The 25,553-nt window shown below is 39.1% G+C and overlaps 1 protein-coding gene and 1 pseudogene across 3 annotated transcripts; one reads left to right on the top strand and one right to left on the bottom strand.

Annotated features, from left to right (window-relative positions):
• Positions 1-262: 262 nt before the first annotated feature.
• Positions 263-4,175, bottom strand: LOC144056108 (ranBP-type and C3HC4-type zinc finger-containing protein 1-like; annotated as a pseudogene). Its single transcript, XR_013294999.1, has 8 exons — positions 3,972-4,175; positions 3,465-3,609; positions 3,212-3,308; positions 2,878-3,055; positions 2,075-2,142; positions 1,827-2,000; positions 1,514-1,674; positions 263-1,442 (listed from the first exon to the last, which is right to left on the bottom strand). The product of XR_013294999.1 is annotated as a ranBP-type and C3HC4-type zinc finger-containing protein 1-like (transcript).
• Positions 4,176-4,414: 239 nt separating this feature from the next.
• LOC144057075 (N-terminal EF-hand calcium-binding protein 1-like) lies at positions 4,415-24,895 on the top strand. 2 transcript variants are annotated; one of them, XM_077574317.1, is made up of 14 exons: positions 4,415-4,549; positions 5,048-5,181; positions 8,633-8,657; positions 14,314-14,422; positions 15,041-15,066; positions 15,710-15,807; positions 17,088-17,224; positions 20,322-20,410; positions 20,501-20,562; positions 20,925-20,972; positions 21,845-21,957; positions 22,143-22,220; positions 22,988-23,079; positions 23,657-24,895. In XM_077574317.1, exons 1-14 carry the CDS (start codon positions 4,531-4,533, stop codon positions 23,683-23,685), a joined length of 1,059 nt encoding a protein of 352 aa, XP_077430443.1. In that variant the 5' UTR covers positions 4,415-4,530; the 3' UTR covers positions 23,686-24,895. The 2 variants fall into 2 exon arrangements, with proteins under 2 accessions (XP_077430443.1, XP_077430442.1); XM_077574316.1 differs by having other exon boundaries at positions 20,483-20,562.
• Positions 24,896-25,553: the final 658 nt, after the last annotated feature.

Genomic DNA, 25,553 nt, shown 5'->3' with positions numbered 1-25,553 from the left:
GTAAGCATTTTCTTCACAATTCACAGTTCCTAGATAAAGCAAAAAAGCAAAATAACCAAAGGTTCAAGAATAATAGCACAATGCCAACAATTATAATGCAAGTAACAGTACATAAGACGCCAAGTGCAAAATGTTCGGCTCAGACCATTTCAGAAATTGACAGATAAGACAGATGCAAAAGCAAATGTGTGAACTTGCTGACAGGGTGGACATTATTGGCTGATCACATTTTATGAGCAGTTAGCAGTTAGCAAACGGCCTGTAGTGTTTTAACACATTTATTCTGAATCCATGAAATGTTTTAACATCAATTGACATCCCATGACAGAGTGGACATTTTAAGCTTGACAAGACAGGATGAAAATTATAAATGTAAATAATCTGCAACTATCCACTGTTTCAATAGCTGTTGTAGAAAGACAAAATGCTGTTTGATATGTCACTAAAAACATCAGAAGGGGAGTTAGTGATTTATGAAAGTGATTTTGATCCTAATAATAGGCCTATATAACATTCACTTTTCTTTTTTACATCTAAAAAGTAGTGATGATTTTCATAAGAATCGCGATTCTCATTTAATACTATTCAGAACAAATTTTAAATGTCCCCAAATCGATTTTATTTAAGTTATTTTATACTGTCTTGCCCTTGTTTGTGTGTGCCTTTATTGGGGCGCTGATCTCATTGTACAAGATTTGGCCACTTAGGGGCAGTGTGGTTTCACAGTGTGGTTATGAATTCTGATACACTGTTAAGTTGTAGCCACATTAGAGAGTAGAAGAAAAAAGTCACGGTCAAGTTAGGCCAGTAAAAGTTGCTGTTTTTTGCAGTGTAGGTAGAGATGCTTCTCTGTATACATTCCTGAAGCGTTTTGTAAGAATAGCCGTTCATTTGAGTGATAAAAGTGCCGCGAGTAGCACGCTAATTAACATTAGCGAGTCAGACTGGAGTAGATCATGACGATTCTTTGTTCATCTACAAATTGAAGCAGAAATCATTGTCAATCAAATCATTTTGAATCAAAAATCGTTCCGATTCGAAAATCGATTCTGAATTGAATCGCAGACCCCAAAATCGGAATCGAATCGCGAGACAGATTCCCACCCTCTACTTAGAAGGCACTATTGGTTTAAAGATGATCTTTTAATAAAGAACACCATCTATAGGAGTTTAAAAATAATAATCTCAAGTACTTCATGAAGCTTAATTTTCCTATCACTACTAATAAGTACGCTGACACTGACAGCTAAAAGCTAAGCTAAAATAATTTGAATCCAGACTCAGATCCAAAATGGCAACAGCAGAGTGCTTCACTTCCCTCCAACGTTCCCAAAGTTCATCAGACCCGTTGCGATGTCTCGGATGGACTCGCTTCATATCGCGCTGCCAAGGACAGGACACCTCATCGTTGCTCAAGTTCACAAACCCCCACCAAACATTCCCTGAAAGAGATGACGCCAACGTTGGAAAGGGGTGACGGGATGCTTTGCAGAGGCTCCGTCCTCGGTCTGACCTGCATAAGGTGTGCAGGCACACCCTGAGCTCCAAACCCTCGCCAGGCTCCAGGTGAGACAAGCAAACGGGACACATGGCCTCTGATGTAGAAGGAACGATGCTCAGGTTGTCGATCTGCAGCAAATTTAAATTGTTGATCTGTTGCTCCGCCTGCTGAGCCTTAAAAAAAAAAAGAAGAGGATATCAACCAAAAAATTAGCAACATCTGGAACGGGCCAAATTGACCCTAAAAAGGCGGCTTCAAACCAAAATGGCCTCTTGAGATGTTTTTGTTGCAAAGTGAAACTGGCTGCGGATTGCACGCGGCTCACCTGTTGGAAAAGCAACGTGGCCAACTTTTCCCGCTTAATCCGCCAAGCCTCGTCTCCGACCGGTTTATAACCTTCAGGGACCCGGTAATCCTTTGGCCTCTCCTGATCGCACATCTCACACCCGGGACGAGTTGGTTGGTTGTTGAATGTACATTTAGGGCACGCCCAGCCCGGCTGAGAAAGGCAACAACGCACGTGCTCAATTTTGTGCGTCCAAGAGTTGCTCATGTGTGGGACGAAATGCTGACCTCAGGCCTACGACGTGAAAGTCTGGGAGGAGGAGGAGGAGGGATTGTTGCTATTGGCTTGTTCATGCCTGAGAAGAGATTGCAATCACTTGTAGGGCTGGCCCTCGTAACATCATTTTTTTTTTTACAAAACATACGTGAAATGAACCCTAATTTGGCCCACTATTGGAAGTTTGATAGCCAAGTCATTTCTGAATATTTTCTCAAAAAACTCTCCACTCAAAATGTTCAGTGGCATTAGACCTATCCATACATATATAGTTTTTATTCGTTTAAATTTTAAACTGTTCAGCTCATTTACATTTTTTTAAGGACAGTAAGATACTTTTAGTTTATGTTGATTATGGTTAACTTCCACATTTCTTGACCGATTCCAGTCATTTAAATTTTAAACTGTTCAGCTCATTTACATTTTTTTAAAATAAATTTTCAAAAAAAACACATTATTATAATTATTTTTATTTTTTTATTTTTGTATTAAATGGAATGGACTATTATTTAAATACTGCTTTTTTACAAGTGCTACTACTATACTACTACTACTATTGTTGTTGCGTCTTTCCACCTTGCAAGAGTCAGCAGTCCCATTCAAAATTTCCGCGGGAATTTTTCTAGTTTATTTTGTTTTTGATGCCCTCTATGAACAATAAAAGCAATATCGTCCTAAGAGCATCATCTGTATATATATATATAAAAAAAAAACAACACACACATTCAAACCTGGACCTGAATTTGCATATTTCCATATTTGTGACTTATTTCCACATACGGTCTTATGCTCTTATGATATCCGCAATACTCGCCTTCAAGTGGATTCTGCTGTTTGTTACGATGAGCGGCGTGTGCAGACATGATAAACAGGAAGGCCCTGTCGCCGTCGGCGCGAATGCCGTGACTGTAGAGCGTCTCGTGGTCACGTGCCAGACGCTTCCCGATCACCCAGCGCTGAAGCGCCGGAGGAAAGTCAAAATTCTGGTTGATCTGGTACGCACAATAAATCACATGATGACACATTCAGTATCACAACAAGTATTTGTGTCTTGCTATGTGAGGAGAAGTTTTAAGCAGAATAAGTTATGATGAAGTCCTTGTTTTTGTTGCTACCTGCAGCAGGCCGAGATCCCTTGATTACTGTACCTCATTTTTAAGTTGGGCGATGGTCATTCCGCACGAAACCTGAACAGTCAATTGCGTGGCACCGTCAGACTGTGCGTGCTCCACACCCACGACTAACCTGCAAAACACAGTAAGAGGGGTTAGTCAGAGTTGGAGAATTCAGGTCCAGAAAGTCAAGCGCTTGTACTCAACCGAGTTTTGAGTTTTTGCTTTCTGGACCTGAATTCTCCCCTCTGACAATCTGTTCAAAGAAAACGAATACATTTAGTCGCACTTAATGGAGTCGTGAGGGTAGGCCAGCCTGCCGACGGTGACGGACACTGGCAGGGAGAGTCGGCTCAAGGTCCGGCTCAGTGTGACGGCCTCTTCTTCATTCCCAAAGCTCAGAGCGTCGGTCAGACGTCTCGCCAGCTCCTCCGCTGCAAGCACAAATATCAAGTGGGGAGAATTAACATGGCAAAGGACATTCAGTGGTGCAAGCGACCCGTGCTTGTGGCGGCAGGGAATGCAAAAGTAGTTATTGTTTTGTTTACAACTAGCATAGGCCTATTGCGAAATCAAGTAGCATAAAAGTGCACCATATAGCAAGTTGAGCACTCCTGAAATCCATATAGGCTATTTGAACCCCCCCACCCCCCAACCCCATTTTTTTTAAACTACTATTCTGTAGTCACCCTGTAAAAGAAAAGTTAATTTTATCATATTAAAAATCAGTGTCTAAAAAAAATGTTGATACCAAATTAAAGCCAGGTTAAAATCGAAATAAATAAAAACTACAAACCCGTTCGTAAAGCAGCATTCGATGTTCCTTTAGCAGCCATTGTTGCATCCAAAACACACACACAAAACTTTGATGCGTTCAGGGGTCAAGTCGAGTAATTAAAAAAAAAAAAGAACACAATTCAAAACAACAAGGTAATAATTAAGCAATCGAACCGATTAGATGTCTTCCACTGACGCATTTAGCCATGTCTCAAGAAACAAATGAAAATGAAAGTGGTTTGACTCCCGGAAGAGAAGACGTAATGTTGCATGTTCTAAAATTAGCTGGCCAATGATGGGGCATTGTGATTTCAATTGAAAATGTAAACACTGGAGAAAAACACTATAGTAGCTGTACTCCTGTTTTAGTCCACCAGGTGGCCATGTTCGCCAAACGTTGTCACACGGGGTTTCAAAGCGTCAGTGAACGCATCGCTAAGGGAAGCGAGCTGTCCTTTCTATAATTGTATACAGCCTGGTCGTTGCGAATACTTTTATTCAGTTTCAGCTAGGCCGAATGCACAACCGAAATCACCCTGGTCTGCATCACTATCCCATTGTGATAGTTTAAGGTCCAAATGGATCAATTTTATCGCGGTGAGCATACAACCTGTTGTTTTTCCAATGGTCTCACAAAATAAATGCAAAGCGTAGTTTGTAGCTCGAGTATCGGCAGAAATTAGCTTGACAGTTATAAATTAGCTTGACAGTCATTTGTCAACTACTATTTGGGTTGTTTGCATGGCTGGGCTTACTGGATTGCCCATTTTACGTACTGTCATTGAATCCATCGTTGCCCTCAGCCTTTTAATTCTTATTTACATTTTTTTAAATTCATATTTATCGTAGGTTATCATAATTATAGTTTATACCATTCTTTTTATTTTATTTTATTTTTTACAAAATATAAAATACATGCATTTAAAATGCTAAATGCAAATATTTTGCTCCCAACTCAAACCAGCCAATCGTAGCGTCTCCAGCAGGGGCCGCTTGCCTTTAAAAGTTGCATCTCACTGGCACACCTGACACAAAACCTCCCAGCATCGCCCGCATCCGCAGCCTCCAGATAACGCGGAGATTCTTCCTTTACAGAGCAAAGCATGTTGGCGTGCACGGAGATGATCACCATGTGTCTGCAGTCGGCCAAGCGCAAACATGTTCGGGCTCAACACCTGCAGCAGAATCAGCAGCACAGCAGCGGACGAGGGCTCGGCATCCTTCATGATGTGAGTGCTGCATCGATCACATTTCTTACTTTTTATGGTCGTTTTGGGTGGAAGACAAGATGATTGCTTATGTTGTATTTGTGTGGCGGTAGACGCGTTGCTGTGGTAGATTTGCTTTTCTCATATGCAGTAAAAGGTGATGGAGGACAGTTTGTGTGTGTGTGTGTGTGTGCTGTCACTGTTGTGCGGTGTATGTGTGTTGTGCTTTGGCACTCGAGAATAGGTGAGCGACTGACACTCAAGAGTTATCGATCTGTTTTTGATTGTGTGTACAATGTTCCCTCGCTATCACGCGGTTCACGTTTCGCGGCCTCACTGTTAAGCAAATTTTTGTGTGTGAGCAATTTTGCATGCATTCTTTTTACAGTAATGGAACTATTTTATACAATTTATGAAGGTTTGAACAGTGAGAATGTTTAGACAAGAGAGAAATGTGAGAAAATGTAAACGCCTCGATGAGAAAAGTGTATAAACAGTGGTGAGCGGTTTTATAATAAATGTAAAACATAAAGCCAACTACTTTGCAGATTTCATTTATTGCGGGTTATTATTTGGAACCCAACCCCAGCGGAAAACAAGGGATTGCTTTACTTTTGTCTTGTATTTGTGTAAAACTGCAATAGATAGCTGTTTGTAATACATTTTGTCCCTCTTTTGTAGTAAATAAGCCAAAGAGAAAATTCCGTGAACCTCTGCCTATATTCCAATGCCCTTTTCTCAAATTCACTAAATAACTCGGCTTTTCACGTTTTTGTGCTCTCTCTATTATGCACTGAAATGCCACAAGATGGCACCAAAGCCCTTCTGAAATAGGAAAGTAGTACATTGTTACCAAGGAAGTACTTTGAAGTGATACGTTTTGACTGACAAACTAACAGTCGAGATGTATTTACTACTTTTCCATTAGAAAGTTCTTTGTTGCCATCTTGTCACATCTCAATGCTGTCGGTGTATTCATGGAGAGTGAAGCGAGGGTTTTTAATCAAGGCGTGCGGTGTCCATAGCAACTGAATGCTGAAACAAAACCTTTCCATATAAATGTTTTTACATGTCAAACACATCCATGCTACGCACCCGCTGACTTGACATCTGCCGCCATGACACGAGAGGGCATGCAGCACTCTGGGATGCAGCGCTGACCTTTTCGCATCCTGCTGTAAAACGCTGCATTCTAATCCTCAGACACAGGCGGCCATGAGCCCAATGTGCTTTCTCTTCCTGCATCGGCTGAAAAGGAGAGAAAAAGGTAGATTCTCGGTACTGCGCAGCCTCAAAAGGAGAGTTTCACTGGTGACGTCACCTGGCTTGTGAGCAAAGTTGTCCAAAATCACCTTGGCAAGACGACGAGAGTGCAAAAGTGTCAACCTTGACATTGTTGACACAGAAAATGAAAGCAACATCCTGTGTTGTTAATTTGCTGATGGCCCTGACATCTCCCAAAGAGACGAAACCGACGTTTTGAATCGGAATGAGTCACGTTGCCTTCCAAGGCTCGTTTGTGTCCGTGCAAGTCTGTAGTTGAAAGAAAATCATTTTGATTTTTAGGATTATTTAAAAATAAAATGAAATAAAAAGGGCTTTGACGTGCACAACCGGAATAATATTATAATATTGACTGATATATTCGGATTTGTTATGTCCTCTATTTCCCACTTGGTCACACAAAATGTTCTCCTACGCTGATAGTTTTGGTTATTCACAAAAAAAAAAAAAACTACTTTAGTTGAATAAAGTGTTAATTGATGTAGTAATTCTTGTATTTTTCATTATTTTGCCCCTGTCAAAGTTCAGAGTTGTGCACTTGTTGAGAAGAACTTAGCAAAATGTCATTTGTGTAAGTAACACATGACACAGCATGTTTGCTGAGAAGGGAATTTAAAAAGCTAAACTGCTTATATATGCGGACAGAGAAACAATAAATATCCTATAACTTATAAGGTATCAATTATTGCCTAAAAGCTTGAGGCTCAGAAGAAGAACAGATTGTGTGAATGTCACACACGTGACAGAACGGCCAATAAATAGTAACAATGATTCATAGCAATCTAATGAGATGGATACTTTAATAGTAGTTCATTAGATATGGTTTTGGAAAGCTGGTTTTACTTCGACTTCTTATAACATTCCTCATCAGTACTCTCCAAAAAAGAACAAAATGATCAAGGACCGTTATACGCTAAAGAGCTAGTCTTAGCCTTACCAAACACAAATAGTTGGCTCTCTGGTGTGAAATGGCCGAGCGAGTGTAATGAGATGAGATGTTTACTTTGGTTTCAGTTTCTCGCCAGCAAGTCATTAAAAGCTCTGCAGCTAATTTAAAACCCTCCGAGTACTGCATAGAACGAGGGCGAAAAGAAATCAGACTTCTCCAGGCCCCTGTAGTTTGTCACCGAGGGACTCGCATGAAGAGTTTTGTTGACAAATGGATAGAAAATCATTGTCAATGAATTGCAGGAAGGTTGTACCTACAAATGCTGTATTTCAGAAAGTGTTGTTGCTATGTTAATGCTAATCTGTGCTATGTATGCTATGTAAATGTTGCTAAAAGATGTTACCATTTTATGCTAGCTAGCTGACCTGAATTTTGCTAACTACGCTAACTGTGTCTATTTCTTCATATTTTGGGACTGGTGTATGCTAATGTAGCTACAAAACAATGTTAAACATTTTCAACATTGTAATGTACTGTATTTCTATTCTTGTTTATTCCAATTTTCCGAGCTGTATAGAACAGTCACACATCTAGTGAGGACAGAGCAAACCGCCGTTTAAAAAATGATCAATGTATCTGCATTTGTTGTTTGCACCAAAAATTCAGGCAGCTTAATTGACTCTAATGTTCATCTTATGTTTAATATTGGTGGCCATTTATTGGTTGAGTTAAAATTGAAGTTGAATCTTGCAACCTCCAAGTGGGTCATTTCATATTTCCCAGCAGTCTCAAATGCAATACGAGCGTCCAATCTGATGACTCTGATGTCATCTGTGCCAGCAGCCCTTGAATGGAGCCGATCATGTTGCTATGATGTGTTATCGTTCATTATCAATTCAACCATTCGACTTTTACAAGCATGCAAAATGTGATTTGGTGGGGAGTGCGAGTACGCGTTTGAGTAGGAGTCACTGAAAGCAACAATATTTATTTTCATATGAGTCACTGCTGTACGTCGAGGTCAAAGATTTTTTTTCCCTTCAAAAAGCCTGAAACTGATCAGACCTTTCTCATGAAGACATTCTCCTCTTTTTCTTCCCTTTCTCCGGAGAAAAGTAACATTTCATCACTGCTCACAACCAACAAATGCATGCATTTGTCATTTAGTAATGTCATGCAACCATCGATTTGAAAAACAAAAACAAAGAACAGTTTTTTATTCTTTACAATAACATGCATCAATTGAATGGTTTGCTGATGTTTTGTTTTGATTAATTCGGTCTTCTCTCTCGCTTTTAGATTTTCCGTCGGGCGGACAAAAATGGTGAGTGAACATTTGTTGAATGATGAACATTTTGTCCTGACAATTGTGTGTCCTTCACACACATCCCTGCTTTATTATTATGATTTTAAACTTCTGAGGGTGAAAAATAAAGTGAGCTTCTTTGTGCTCTGTTCTGCGAGTTTTAATACCCACTCTCACCGGTTGCAATTCACTTTTTAAACTCCGTGTAAAGTGAAAATAAATAAAGTATGTCTTGTAAATTTAACACACCACTGAGAAGTGTGTTGTTTACAAAATTTCTACAGTATAAAACAAGTATTCAGAATTGTGATAACACAGCTACAGTAAATTGTCACTGCCCTCTTTCCATGTCGTGACCAGAGGTGCTAGCCACCAGCTAGCTTACGCGCTAACAGACTTGGGTTTCGTGATAATAGTTCATCGCGAGAGGTGTCCTTGCTGGTCCATAAATTTAACAAACCACTGAAGAAGGTGTTGCTTACTTGTTGCTGGGTGAAGTTCATAGGGCTCCATCGTAACTTCCACATAGCTCAATGAAAGAAACTGACAAACTCTCTTCTAAAGTACTCAAACAGTGAGGCTAATTCCTTTGTTTGCTGTTCATCAAAAGAGGAACCGTTATAGTGTTTTTATTCTGTTATTTATGGCTTTTGATTTCCTCGGTCTACCGTTTGGACATCTGTTACTTGTACATCAGTGGTTTATTTGTGTTTAAGTGTCATTCAAAATGGCTGCTTTGGCTATTTTATTTATAAAGCACTTTAAGATAACCATCACTGCATACAAAGTGTTGTACATACAGTAAAACACAATCAAGCAATAAAAGACCGGAAAACAAAATACCGCAAAATGAATGAATAAATATAAGTAGGTAAATAAATAAAAAATACCACGAGAAATAGGTAAGAAATAAAGTAAATATCAGTAAACAAAGAGTGGCCTCATTGAGGACATAAATCATCTTTATAGCAGTTTTCTTAAGATGAAACCCAGGGCCAGCAAATACAATGAAAACAGCAAGGGCCCTAAAACAGAACCTTGTGGAACAGCGGGGCAGTGGGGGATTCAATTCTAACACGGGAAGTTCTGTCAGCCATAGATAAGAGGATCGAAACCACTCAAGAGAACCACCACTAATGCTCACCTGGTGCTGCGAAGGAGCTAACAGAATATAAAAAAATTAATATTATTTATTGTGAAAGGAAAAGAAGAAGAAGTTTGAAGCGTGTTTCAATTTAACTTGGTAGTGCTAGAATACCTTTGGATGGTAGAGTTAGAGTTTACCAGAGACCTCATCTTCAAGGGAATTATTTATTTGAATGAAAAACAGCATTGTGAGGATTGTAATTAATTTTGCATTTGAGTTTATTGCTCAGTTTAAAAAATATATAAAATACATACAATAGTGGACAAAAAAACTGCTGCTGGATCTTGGGGAGTAAATAATTAAATGAGATTCTGCATGTATAATTAAATGATATGAACGACATCCACAAGGCTGCCAACAACCCAGTTTAGTGTCACCCTCATCCATAACATAGTGTCCAAAATAATCCTCCAGAAATGTAATAACCGGAAAAGACCTGCTTTCCTCTGCCTCTTGCGCCGGCTGCACACGCCCCGCTCTATTTATTTTCTGTCTGGCTGAAATAAGGTGCCAAAACAAATCAAGATGCAGCAGGCGTCGACAGGGACATTGTTACATTTACAGGCCATGTCGTCGGTGTGCTTCAAAAAGTGCAAATACTGCCACCGTGAGTCGAAGGAATCGTTAGGAGGGAGAGTTTCCGGTCGATTGTGCATTCGTGAAGATGTTTTTATTATAATGAAGTCGGCTGGGTGGACTGTCACGACAACCTCTGATGGATTATGGTATATGGAAAAGGCGTATTCGAACCATAACAGCAATCTTTATTCATGTGTTGTATAGCGATAGAGCAATTAAATGTTAAATGCTCTTCAGCAGGTTGACAGAAGTTGTAATTCACCGCTCGCGGCCTCCCTGGCTACTGGCTCTGAAACCAAAAAAAAAAGCCACTCTATCTCTAATATATGTAAATATACACACAAACACATTTTGTGACACATTTGTTTGGTAATGGGGGGGGGGTCATTTATTACTAATGAGAACAATTTGGCACAATACGGCTTGGAAAACAAAAGTTGTGGTAAAAGACGGAAGTGCAGGAAAGTAGGCATAATCTCAAATAATTTCCCAAAAGAACAGAAAGACAAACGAGGTGTATAGAATTATATAAATACTAAATGAACTGAGCCAACCGAGTCAATCCACCCCTCCTCCCCCCTCCTCTCAATCACGACTCTTGTTTGTATTGATCCCTTGCAAACTTTGTGAACTTTTTCCTTTTAGCGTAATGGAGAAGAAGAAGAAGAGTTATGGCGCTGCCTTCATCCAGTCAGCGCAGGCGCTTTTCTCATGCATGATTCATTTTCAGACTTGGAATAGATTACAGGCAATAGCAAAGAGAACGTTGCCTTTTTGGGGGGCATTTGCTGTTGGTGTTGTTTTTCTTTTTCTTTTTTCGGATTACCACTGGGATGGTTGGCACCAAATCCTCTCTCAGCATTCTGAGCGAGCTCGAGCCATTTGTCTTGCTGAAATGAAAGCCATAATGAGCACTGCAGAGCTGTGAAATGAAATAGATAAACATTGCATCAAATTTAGCATCTCGCTGTCCCTCACCAAGAAAGCCTCTGAAAATCCCGCAAACAAACGCACGCGTTGACGCAGCGTTGAAGTGCGCGTCAGCCGCTAACAAACAAGCTAATCCTCCACCTGCCGATGCATCTGAATTTCGCCTCTGCTTGCTTTGCCGTCTTTTGATACCATCTGGCCGAGTCCGTCAGAAGATCCGGTGGGATTAAGCGCGTCCTTTGCTGCATAAAAAACGTGTTATTAATTCCAATGTTGCATCGAATGCAGCGGTTCTTAACCTTGTTGGAGGGCCTACGCGCATCCGCGGAACGCTTCTTTTTTGAAAAATCAAATGTGATTATTATTATTATTTTTTTTTAATTCAAATTCATAGACAACTCAACTCTATATTTATAGAGCACTTTAAAACAACTGCCGCTGTTTTCTTAACTCATTCCCTCCCAGCCATTTTCACTGAAGAAACCCCCTTCGCTCCTGGCTGTTTTACTGGATTTTGACTGATTTTGCAAGGCCCACAGAACATTGTGTTCTATTGCTATGAAAACATGGAACCCACTAAAAACTAAAAAAAATGGATTTCTATCTGTTTACGTTTTGCAGCAATTAGCATTAGAATATAGCTCAGTTTCATCCGTATTCACAAATATACTCTGTTGCTGTTTTTTGTAATAACTACCATTGGTTTAAGTGTCCTCTTCATGTCAGAGGCTGCATCTAAGCCTTTTGTGTGCTCTAGCATAAAAAACAAAACATATAAATATATTTTTGGGACCATGGCAATATTTAAAATAGAACGTTTTTATACGTTTTTGGATGAAAATGAGTTAAGATGGAACCCAACGGCAGCAGATACAATGAAAACAACAGAGGGCCCAGAATTGAACCCTGTGGAACACCATGCGTTGTGAATCCATATTGCACGGCTAGGCCAAGCAATGTGCGTGATCACCGTGGCAGCCAACGATGGCCAAGCGGGGCGTGTCATCACCAATCATATAAGTCGGGTGTGTGTCTTGACTCTTGACCTCAGCCGAATACCTGGGGTTTGATCGAACCCAGGTTAAGAATCACTGGTGTACAGTATTTGTTCATATGTTTAAATTGCCCTGTTTTTACTTTCACATTTAGTTTGGATGCATTTTATGCCTTTCATAGAACACCTTGCATTTCCTTGTGTCCAAATTGTGCTACAAATAAAAATGTCTTGCCTCTTTTTTTCCCACTGTCAGACTTTTGCAATATCAGCTTCTTTTGTTTGCATGAATTTTTTTTCACTTTCAACTCTGACAATGTTTTGGCATGCAGGAGAGGTGCAAAGGTGGGAACGATTTCTGCTTGCTCACCTCCACTCTAACCCGCTGGCGATGACATTGTGGCCTCTCGCGTGTTTGCATTTATTCATTCGTATTAGTGTGTTAATTTGCAGACCGTAATCAATTACGCCACATTTTTATGCAAATTAGAAGTTAAGGGTAAAGCCATCATCGATGAAAATGGCACTTGCTTCTATAATGTATTGCCATGAGCTCCATTTGAATCCTCTTTCCACACAGTGGTGCATTTATTTGAAAATGAATAAATCATGACGATTGATTGAGTGCCATAAAAACTTTATTAGGTATACAGGCAATGAAATAAGACACATTTTAACATTCCTAACTGCCATACAAGTATAAAAGTACACCACTGTATAATAAAAGTATATAATAAGTAATAAGTCAAGTCAAACTATTAGCCCTTTTATTAATGGTGTAGAACGTACAGAACAAATCAGTTTCATCACATTTTTTTGTCTTTGTGATAGGCAGAGGTGGCAAATCCAGGTCCAGAAAGTAAAAACCCTGCCACAGTTTGGCTTTAGCCTCTCCTGCTAGCTAACTACCTCCCTAGCATGTAAACAAGCACCCTAGGAGCTAGCTAGCTAGCGAGCTAGCACCTGGGGCTAAAGCCAAACTATGGCAGGGTTTTTACTTTCTGGACCTCGATTTGCTCTCATTCTCTCTATCTCTGCTGATAGGACAGTTGTTTGCATCCAATGCTAATGCTAACGTTTCAGTGTGCTACTGTAGTTAGCAGAACAGTTGACTTCCACCATCTGCTTGGTGCTTGAAGTCTTGTTACTCTTTTAGAAGGAGGAGGATAAGGGTGAGGAGGCACTAAAGATACGTAACAACGGCCTGATTTAGAGGAACTAAAGGGCCAAAGCGGCACGTCAGGGCATCGCCTGCGGGCCGAGGTAATTACAAGCGTTGTCGGTGCGTTTTCAGCTGAACAGATGGCGCCCTTGAGCCCCGCTGAATCAGCCGAGTGGAAATTCTTGACAGGATGGTTATTGGGGCTGACGTCTCGTTGAGTCGGGAGGAGAAAGTGCTGCAAAGCAAAATGAAAACAAGCAATGATGCACCTGGCTGCATTCCGTTTGCTTCTGCAGTCTGCGTCTGTGCTAACACTCGTGCTCATTTATTTTGATCATATCACTTTATCCAAAGTAAACGACTGACCAGCTTCCTCAAATTGCTTTAAAATGACAACATGTAGCCATCGTTTCATCTGAGACAGATTGTTGGTGGGCAAGGAAGGCTTCTTTGCAGATGACAAGCCGGCTATTTATCTGTCGACTGCTGAAACATTGGCTCATTTTCTGTCACAGCAAGCTGGATCCTCGCGAGTGGGTAATTGGGAGCTTTCCTGTCCAGAATTTGCCAACAGCAGGCAAAACAACACCAGCCTGTCAATCATTGGCAAAATATTGGACTCACAGGGCTGATGGTGGACAGAAAAGCAATGATACGGCATTGTGTCATCGTCAAAAGATAATGAATGCTTCATACTCGTTTCCATGCGAGGATCACCAATTCTTCAACCAGCTGCAAGTGGGCATAAATTCAAAGTAGTGAATTGCCATGAAATGCTGTGACGGCCATTTCTATAAATGTGACAGGAGCTGTCTTCCCGTGTGATACCCCCCCCCCCCTTCCCCCTTCTTTGCTGGGCTAGACGACGGCAAGCTGTCATTTGAAGAGTTCAACGCTTACTTTGCTGACGGCGTTCTGACAACAGAGCAGTTGCAGGAGCTTTTCTACTCCATCGACGGGCGGCAGAATAAGTGAGTTCAATTTGACGCATTGCAACAAGAATCACCCTAACAAATAGTAGGGATGTTCAAAAATTGCTGGAAAATGTTAAATGTCTAATTCCAGATCGTAAAATAGTTTTACGTAGTGAGTACCGATACCTTGAAATAAGGCTGATATCAGCACCGATTCCAATACCTTATATCAGTTTTCCGTACTCCGTAATCATAAGGTGTGCACGGAGTGCAATACGATTCAAAGATGGTACGTTTTCAAATGGAATGATTCGATTCAGTGGCATTACGATTTAATTCGATATGGTACGGCCGTAGCTGTATTATTAAATATGTAAATAAAATATTCTAGTTCATTCAATTCAAAGAAAAAACGGTTTATACCGTTTTATTCCTGGTCTGTATCTCTTTTAAAAGATGACTTGATACGGAACTTTATACATAGGGTGTGATACGATTCAAGGGCGCTATATTAATTTAAAATATAACAATTCCATTTGGTTAAATCAAAACGGATTTTCTCATTCAAATTGGTTTCCATTACACCCCTAATACACATACATATATACTGTAAAGCTTGATTTGTTTTGTTTGTTTGTTTGTAATTGATCTGCTTTTCTGCTCTGCCCTGTGCAGCAATCCAGACACTGACAAGCTATCAGGTTGGTCCTGATTTTCTCACTTCGCCAGCCGCTGCACATCTTTTGGCCTATTTGTTGGCAATATTCTGTGTGTGTGTGTGTAAGGGGGGGTGGCCTGGATAAAGCCTGATAAGTAGGACGGAGGCTTGTAAGTATTGGTAGCACCCAGAGTAAAACTGCTGAATGGCAACGATACTGTTGTATATCTGCGTCAAATACGTTTTTCAATGGGTAGACTTGGAAGAGGGCCTCGGCCAAGCATGTCTGTGAATTTTGTCGTTTCTAAATGACTGTAATGATATAGTTACAAGTATCACAAAAGCAAATATATGAGAGTCTTGTTTTCACTTCTTTTTGGTCAGAAACCAAACCATGTTCTACCGAACAGACGGTGATTAGTAAATAATGGAAAAAGCTTGACTTTTTATTTTATTTTATTTTTTAAAGTAGAGATTCAACTTTTGTTTTGGTTGGTTTGCTGCCTAAATTGTCACAGAACACAATTTCCTGTGGGTCTTGAAAGATCTGTCAAAATGTTACGAAACGACTGGTACAGGGAGAGTTCAATGAGTTAATACCGGACTCTCAGGCCACAACATTAGGTACGCCTGCTGATGAGTCCCAATGCCAAGAACATGTTGTGACAATTGTTTCCTGCGTGTAGATTATTTCTCTCATCACATCGGGGAGTACCTGAACGTCCTCTCAGCTCTGGAGAAGCTCAATGTGGCCATTTTAAAAGCCATGTATAAAACGAAAGAGGTAAGATTTCATTCAGAGTCGGGGATGAGTGGGAGTTTTTTTATTGATTGATTTGGTCACTGTAAAATCAATATTATTGAGCCAATTATGTTATTAGGCTGACTATATGATTTCATACTTTCCTCAAGGGGCCCACATGTTGACATCAGCATAGTTTGAGCCGTGAACCTTAAGTCAAGTGTGCTCATTACAGGAGACAAGCGAGAGAGAGAATGTGTGCCGCATAATTACGCAAGCCCTTTTAATGAGCTCACCTTCCTCCTGTTTAAAAGCCGCACCAGTTGTAAGAAAATCCTCCGAGGGTTCGCCGCCGACCGCTCGGTGCGTGTCGAGCGTTTGCTTTGACAAGCCGCTGCTACGCTGCTGCACAAAGTGTCAGCGGGATTTCTTAAGCGAGCTTGCGACGGCGTTTGCGTTGAGGGACACGAGCAGCAATTATCAGGACTATTAAAAGCCCGTCGGAATACCATCACGTCATTTGTGTGACAATATGTGGGGGGAAAAAAAGTAAAGAAAAAAGTTATGGAGGACCAAAACTGACATACATATTTTTGTATATATATATATATATATATATATATATATATATATACAAAAATAAATATATAAATAGAATTAAATATAAATCAATAAATAAAAACGCTCTGCTCTCACATTTATTTATTTCATGCTGCAGGACGAGAGGTCATTCAAATGAGGGGGCGGTCCTTAGGTGTGTTGGGTTGAGCTATTATTGACTATTTCTTTTATTTATTTATTTTTATATTTATTTTTATTATTTTTTAATCTTTTTTTTTTTTTTTTATTTGTACTTTGCGTGTTCCGCTGGACTTATTACAATTGATAGTTTGGTATATAGACAGAAAGTAGTCTACATTTCAGACCGGGTGAAACCAGGTCTAATTTGTGGCGCAGGTGGTGTAAGGCGATTTTGGTGGGTTTGATTCACAGATTTGCACTTCGCTATGTGTGGTGGATATCGTCATTTTTCATTCATGAATAGGACATCGGCATGCGTCAAACCCTTGCAAGTACGCGTTGAACGTATTTGCTAGTCCAAAATGTAGCAAGTCCGTTCAAAGGTATTTACAAGGTTGCATGAATGTATTTGCAAATAACGTATACTTACAGTGTAGAGATCTTCAAATAGGGAACAAAACTACAAAGTCGTCAGAAAAATAAATGCTTAATAAGTATAATGACAAAGTATTTGTAATTTGTTACATCTCATTTTCGTGCCAGAACGAATGATGTGGCTTAATGTGTACGAATATTTTCAGGAGTACCAGGACTCCAGCGTCCTGGGTCAATTTGTGACCCGCTTCCTACTGCGAGAGACGTCCGCTCAGCTGCTGTCCCTGCAGAGGTCGTTGCAATGCGCCATGGAGGGCGTGGATGAGGAGAGCGCCCCCTCTCTGTCAGTACCAACACTAACACTTCCATCCATTATTATTATTTAAACAGGAACCAAAATTCCCCATCCACATTGTTCCTGGCGAAAGCTTAACAGGAAGTCCCCCATTTTGAATTGCCGTACTTTGGAATTTGCCGCCATTTTGTTGGGGCCTTTTATAGAGGTCATATTTTAACTAAGAATTTATGCGATCGTCTTCAAACTTGCCGTGTTTCATCTTAAAAGATGAAACGTTATTAAAAGATGTATTCGTTTGTTGCACGTTGTTGCCGCGGCGACTGTTTACAAAGACAAATGATGATGTTTTTGAGGGTCGAAACATCAGACCCTTCATGTACATGATGATTTTAGAGATTTCTTGTGCAATTTTTGCACCTTTTTTTTTAACGAAGCATTTCCTATTGTATGTTTCACCTTGAGTTGTGAAAATTGGGAGGCACATCAAACAGCCTCAGACCTACAAAAAAAGTATTTTGTAGCCATATGCTAAGCCTAACAGGAAGTCTGCCATTTTGAATTTATTTTGGAAATTGCGCACCATTTTTGGCCTTTTTCAGTCATATTTGAATGATTACTCATGAAACTTTGCAAACAAATAAGGCCTGGCGGAAAACATTTTTATTTGAGAGGTTTCTTATGTACCCCAACGTGGCATGGTTTGCGAGGGCCGTTTATAGCTGCTTGCAGCTCTAGTTATTATTATTATTTATAGCACCTGTCAAGCTTAGTGACACCGAAAGGGTGCAAAACTACGATGGAGGGTCATGAAAAGTCTTGCTGAACTTTTTGAAGCTTTACAAAACAGTCGTAAAAAATCATATAGAGTTTAAAAAACAAAACAATTCCTATTCACAGACCTGCAAAAAACAAGAATTGATATTAACAATCCTTTTTTATAGAATACTTTCCTATTCTAAAAATGTATATTAGTTAGTAATGTGCTTATAGGTCGGTCTGGGCCGAGTAGCGATACCAGGTATAACTTCACCGACCAGCTTCAATCTGACGTCACTCATCAACGGCGACTCCATGAACGGCAAAATATAATTTACACGAATATAAACATATTTAGCTTTTTATTTATTATAAAATTAATTGACTTATTCAAAATAAGTAACTTTACGTGAACTGACTGATTTTAGCAGAGCAATTGCTCGGAATCAGCCATCTTTCGCCTCGAACGCTTTTGAGGTGCGAACTGGGACAATTTGAGCGCCACAAATTTGACTTCCTGTCTTCTTTGAATGCAGCAGAAGTATCGGACGATACGTATACTGTTGGTCATGGTGCATAGTTATCGAGCCAGTTAGTTAGTTATAGTTAAAGTGACACAGCATCTTTTTCTTGTGTGCCTAATTGCTGTTACAGGATGAATAATGAACACGCTGAAGGAAATAAATGAGTATACAATACAAAAGATTACTAACTGTATTTATTGTGCCAAATGCAAAACAAAAGGAGCCTGCTCTTGCTATTACCAAGACGTCAGCGAAGACGACGTTGGTAGCAAGCGGCGAGAAGCCTGACAGCTTTTCTTTCAATTAACTTATATCAAGTTTGAATTCCAGTTCAAACTTTAATAGGATTTGTGTGCGTTCGTGTGTGCGTGCGCGTATGAGTACAACTCATTTCTGCAACTTTTTTAATTGGAACGGCTCTTTAAAAAAAAAAGCTCCGCACACTAATGATTCATCGAGGCCATTATGATCTTATGGATGTAAAAAAAAAAGTTATTAACACATTGTGACCAAGTTCAAATGCAGGATGTTAGTTTCTGTCAGGTTGGGGCGTGTGATTGAGGACCCAAAATGCAGGGAGCAAAAGCAGCCAGGCAAGCATGCAGTCAAGAAGGGGATTGAATTAAGAAAAAGGCAAACAAAATCAACAATGTCCAAAAAACACAAGTCAAGGGAGCAAACCAAAAAAGGAAATGATGACGACAGAACATGGCATGGGTGTGACAATGACAATGACTCGACAAGAACTGAAGAAAGCAGGGAACTAAATACACGTAGTAACGAGACAACGAGAGACACCTGGACAAGACACACCTGGCTCGGAGGAGCTGATTGGCCAACACTCGGGATCGGGATAACAAGAACAGGAGGACATGATAAAGCTTGACGAGACATTGACAAAGGAAAACATGATCCATAAACAAAACCAAAACACAGACCATGAACTTTACATTTTTTTAATACATTTATGGACATTTTTCGATAAATTGCTGTCGGACATTTAGATGGGGAATTTTGCAAATTTTACAAATTGGAAACTTTCTGTGGGAATTATCGCAAAGTCACTTTTTCTAGTGATTGTTTCATCAACATATTTCACGATTTGGCAAATTTCATATTTCTTCGATTCTATTGGTCAGTCCACGTGTGGGTGTTGTTTTGATAAACAATTGATCAATTTAACTCATTCACTGCCATTGTCGGCTATAGACGTCAAAAAGTCATTTTTACTATTTCTATTAGTTTAACATTTGTTTCCACTTTTGCTAACAAGAGTATGAAAACCTAGAATTTTTTTATTGTAAATTTAGAACAGATATAAAATGTTTGATTAATCGTTAGTTAACTAGTGAAGTCATGTGATTAATTACAATTTTAAAAAAATATCGCCTGCTGTCCCTAATAAAAAAATAAAATAAAAATAAGGGGCGTCAGATGATTAAAATTTTTAATCGTAATTAATCGCATGACTTCAATAGTTGACTCACGATTAATCACAAATTTTATGTCATAAATGTACAATATTTTTTTTCTAGGTTTTCATAAAAATTTTAATGAAATGAAAAAATGTTAAACTAATAGAAATAGTTCACATAAATTTTTTTTCGTTTATAGTCGTCAATGGCAGTGAATGAGTTGAAAAGCGTTGAAAATGGCTTCTTCTCTTTGATGATGTAATGCTAATGGTTGGACAAACTTCCCGTTTTTGGGCTCTCATGAAAAGTTTCCTGAAAATTTGGGAAACACAAGGTTCCAGCCCAACATCAGCGATATTCTGGTTTCGTATCACTCGATCGATATTTCTCTCATCGCCGTCTTATCATGTTGAGTTAACGACCTCTTTTTTCGTTTTTTTGTGACAGAGGAAAGGTGGAGACAAGTGATGGAAGCTGTGGTCACACGGTCCCGAACGCCCTCCCGAAAAACATCCCGCCAAGCTCCCAAAATTCGGGTGAGCTCAATATGAAAGTCATCCTTCAAAAATGCACATCATTCCTGGTCATGAATGTGTAACGATTTGTAGTCGCTGTGATTGTTGAAGATGCCGAGTGGAACTCTCAGATGGCCAGACTCCAGCAGCTGCTTGACAAACTGGAGTGTCAGGTACGAAAGGCTCATATTGCGTCCTCGTCGCCAGACTTGACATCCAACAATCTTGACCCGTCCTCACTTGCCGATGCAACTCCACACCACCTTTTCACGCCCGTTTCATTACCTCAGCAGGGATCCAAAATGCAATATGGCAATTCATAAGATGTGCGCACACACCTCAAAACACACACACACACACATACTGTCTACCTGCATCTTGCACACTATGTTGCTGAATCTGGTGTTGCAGCTGGTAAGAATCTGAAGATCTGTTTCTTTTTCTTCTTTTTTTTTACTCACAACTGTCACTCATTTACTGGAACTACTAAATGCATTGTTATATGTTATTATATATGGTTATTCTCTTTTCTCAGAGTCCGAAGCTGGAGCCACTGAAGTGGGACGCACCCGCGTCCGCAGCCGTAAGTCAACAGTTAACGTAGGAAGTCATCGATGCGGCATGTGTGCGTTTGTTTTCTTTGCTTGTGTGAAGCCTTTTTATTTATTTGTTTTTTATATTTTTTTATATATTTTGTATTTTATATTTTTTATATATTTTGTATTTTATATTTTTTATATATTTTGTATTTTATATTTTTATATTTTATTTTGTTTTGTTTTTTAAGAGAGTTTTCTTTGTTTGTGTGAAGCCTTTTTATTTATTTGTTTTTTATATTTTTTATATATTTTGTTTTTTGTATTTTTTATATATTTTGTATTTTATATTTTTATATTTTATTTATTTATTTTTTATTTTGTTTTGTTTTTTAAGAGAGTTTTCTTTGCTTGTGTGAAGCCTTTTTATTTATTTGTTTTTTATATTTTTTATATATTTTGTATTTTATATTTTTATATTTTATTTATTTATTTTTATTTATGTTTTGTTTTTTAAGAGAGAGTTTTCTTTGCTTGTGTGAAGCCTTTTTTTATTTATTAAATTTAAATTTTGAAATTTAAAATTTGAAATTTGAAATTTGAAATTTTTTAAGAGAGAATTTTCTTTACAATTTGACTTGTCATTGGGGCCGCAGTCTGCTGGAGAAGTCAAAAAAAAAAAAGAAGACATTTAAACAGTCACACTGATATGTGAATTAATTGTCAGCAGTAACCATGGTGACGGTTACTTTCAACTAATTGCAACAGGAATGCGCAAGTGGATGTTTTCCCGTGTTTCTGTGCCGACTGGAATGTTAAAAATGCTCCCAACGCAGGCGTCAGTCTGACTCACCGCGTAGAAAGAAGGATGACATTGAAGGCCCTGCAATGTTTTCAAGCGTGGCCTCGTTACCAACAGAACATTCTGCTGGTCCAGAGGAAAGTGACTGTGAACGACAACGACGTGGACGACTTCCGCAAAGTTCTCAAGAGCTACGTCGACGCCACGTCGGCACACTCAGACAACCTGCAGTCAGTATCTTTATTTATTTATTTATTTGAATCCTGGTTTTAACATATTCTCGAAAATTGGATGCAGGAACGATGATAACATAAATCACAATGAATGCGTACTTGTTTGTGTGTTGCTCAAATGTCCAACTCGGTTTACAAAAATGTCATGTTGCGTAACTATTGATGTTCTCTCTTGACATCAGCGTGTCGGTTCCGAAGAATCCGGAAAAGTCCTCTTACGTGATTTATGAGTTCTGGCGAGACCGCCTCTCCTGGATGAGGTCAGTTTTGGCACTCGATGTGTTTGTGGACGAGTAACTCTCTGGGATGTTATTTATAAATATACATTTCATTTCAAGCATTTTCAAATGTCATGTCTCAAAACTATACGGGTGTCAAATTTTGTGCTTTAATTTTGAGTTAATTTTAAAGTTCCTCCAACGGCACAGTTTTTTTTTTAAGGCCCAATTATAGAAAAAGCCTGTACTGGTGGAATTCCGGTCGCAACGTAGCAAACACGTCCTCGTCAAAATTTTGCAGTAATAAATGTAATAATAATGCATATATTTGTAGAGAATGGGGTCAAGTAGTATTTTAGAATTTTAAAAATGTGCATAATTTCAAAAGTTACTTCATGTTAAAGATTAGATAGCTCTTAATATGAAAAGAAAAATGAACTGAGCTGTCACCAATGTCTTACAAATGCAATTATGCCATCTAGTGGCAGAAAAATGACCTCAACACAAATCAATATCACATCTTTTTAATTTTAACCCAACTTTATGAATTATTATGAAATTACTGTATCAATGACTAAGCCATATTTCTATTAGTTTAACATTTTGTTTCACTTTTATGTTAACAAGAGTACGAAACTTATTATTGTACATTTAGAACAGATATAAAATGTGTGATTAATCGTGAGTGAACTATTGAAGTCATGCAATTAATTAGGTTTAAAAATGGTAATCGCCTGACACCACTACTCAAAAAATGCATCATTAATTACCCAAGATATTTTTAAACTTTTTTTCTCTTCCCTTTTCAGCTACCTTCAGTCCAACAGCTGCAAAGACTTTCAGCGTTGCATAATCAACATGCTGGAGGACACTGAGATGGTAGCCACCATGTTGCTCCCAGGTGTGTCCATCTGTGGGCGTGGCTATGTCAGGATCAATCATTATTCAAATTTGGTAACAAACAAAATCTATAGGATGTACAACTGGAAATAGCAAAAATGACCCTTAAATAGCCGCTTCAAAACAGACTTTCTTTTTCGGCATCGATTCTGCAGAGGCTGAATTTTCCAAATATTGTGGGGCGACCAAGCCAAACTTTGAAACTGTGTTACGCTACACATGCAAGGACAGAAAAATCCAAATGTATTGTCCTTTAGCGTCACCCATCTGTCCAGTATGTTTTTGAAACTGGATAAAACTATAGCACAACTTAGCTTTTGAAGGACCCCATTTTGAAACATGTCACATGACCCTTAAGTGACAAAAAGAAAATGGCGAACTTGCTGTCTTTTCAGGCAGAGATTCTTGAGACTTTTTATTTTTGGGGGAGGCTACTCCTTCCCAGTTATATATCCAAAAATGGGAAAATACTCAAAATGGTGATTTAAGTGACCTCGGAATAGCAACAATGAAGAAATGAAGCAATTTATTGTGAGAGTGAGTGTTTTTTTTGTTTGTTTCTGTTTTGGTCATTGCAGCTGCCTGGTGGATTATGACTAACAAGTGAGAGTGTCACATCCACTGCCTACGACGCTGTCATAAGGACGCCGGCGCATCAAAACCCACTCAGCCGCATGATCACACACGCACACACAGACACAGACAGGAGGAGAATTCCAAATCCGTGTGTTTGAAGGCCGTGTCGCCATCCTGCCTGCCCTGTGAGCTTCTTGTCATCTCACCTGCTCATTATTTCGCTATGAGATGCTACACAATACACTGTACAGACTGTATCATTATGTTTAGCTTCCAAACATGCATGATAATACTATTAATAATGACTGTGTTTTCATAGAAGATGCTGTACTTTGTGCACAATATAGCGGCATTAGCAGGGGTTCAGATTGATGTAACTGATTTTCGCTTGACTTTGACTTGGAATCAGACTGGACAGGACTTGTAGACTTCAACGCTGCATGCCTTGACAAGTCTTTTCGTGTACTAACACTAACTTCACAGCTAAGCTAACTGATAGCTGGTAAAAAAAAAAAAAAGAAAGTTAAAAACCATGCCGCAGTTTGGCTTTAGCCCCAGGTGCTAGCTAGCTAGCTAGCTCCATAGCTAGCTGCCATGGTGCTCGTTTACCTGCTAGGGATCTAGCTAGCTAGCTAGCATCAATGGCTAAAGACAAACTGTGGTAAGGTTTTTACTTTCTGGACCTGGATTTGCCACCTCTGATGGAGAGACTGGTTTTCTGACAATTAAAAATAAATACACGATTTGTGAATATATTAGTGTAAGTGTTGCGACTGAACAAAATTGTCTGATTTGACCGACAATTTGCTAATCCCAAATAATGATAATAATAATAATGCATCAGATTTGTATCTGACTTGAGTTGCCTCGCTTGAAATTTACTGAAGGACTGGACTGGATTTTTGTCACTGAAACTTGAGATTTGCTGAAACTTGAGTGTTAAGTAAAAGTAGCTTTACAAATTCCCCCTCAATATTTTTGTATTTGTATGTACAAAACACCTACATAGGGGATGGTTGCTCTAAAATAACATCTGTGTTTCTCATGTATAATTGTTTCATCGTCATATCCACTGTATGGATAGAAATGCATAGATAATTTATGTACGGTACTTATTTTTAGCACACGTCACACAGACACAAAAGTTAGATGTGAATGGTACCGTTGTGTTTTGCAGTTCATAAATGGGCCAGAGTTTATGCAAGCTAAGAAGTCTGTTGAATAAAAATCATTCAAATGTGTTTGTGGACATTTTGGACTTTTAAAGGCGACAAGCGCCATTCATTTGCAGTCTGGATGTGGATGACTCATCATCTGCTCTGGTGGGAGTGTCATACACAGAAGTCTCCAGTAACACAAAACAAAGTCAGTAGATTTGTTGCATTTAGAAAAAACATTTTTTTGTGTGTGTGTGGTGGTAGTGAAGGGTTGTTTAAAAGGGTCATTAAAGTTGTTAGTGAAGTTGCAAAAGTTGACAAAAACTGTAAGTATTGTGAGTAACTCCCATTTTGTTGCATCCCCGAGCTCTGCCCTGGTCGTCATGGTAACGAAATCCATACTCGGCCTTTGCATTAGACAGATTGTGCTATTGTGGTCCAAACATAATTTATGATGTAAATAGTGAATGGAGTGTACTTGCCTCTCTAAAAAAGGCACTTCTTTTGAGACAATGCTTTAAAAAAGAAAATAAAAAAAAAATATATATATATATATGGATACAGATAAACATTTTTCTCCCTCTGTAAAATTTCCATTAAAAAAAAAATCTCTCTCTTGTTTCGGTGTTAAGCAATGGAAAGTAGCAACGATCCAAGGTGCGACAGCGCCACCTGGAGGACAAGATGTGATTATAAACACCCACGACTATGAAGTATAAATTGCCACAGCTGCCCTATATGC

This window comes from Vanacampus margaritifer, chromosome 8 (assembly GCF_051991255.1).
Source record: "Vanacampus margaritifer isolate UIUO_Vmar chromosome 8, RoL_Vmar_1.0, whole genome shotgun sequence".
NCBI lineage: Eukaryota > Metazoa > Chordata > Actinopteri > Syngnathiformes > Syngnathidae > Vanacampus > Vanacampus margaritifer.
This window is presented reverse-complemented; position numbering and strand designations above follow the sequence as displayed.

Coding starts and splice junctions, on each gene's coding strand:
- LOC144057075 (XM_077574316.1), top strand. Junction 20,973..21,844: donor ACGCACCCGCGTCCGCAGCC/GTAAGTCAACAG, acceptor CGTTACCAACAG/AACATTCTGCTGGTCCAGAG. Junction 21,958..22,142: donor GCACACTCAGACAACCTGCA/GTCAGTATCTTT, acceptor TCTTGACATCAG/CGTGTCGGTTCCGAAGAATC.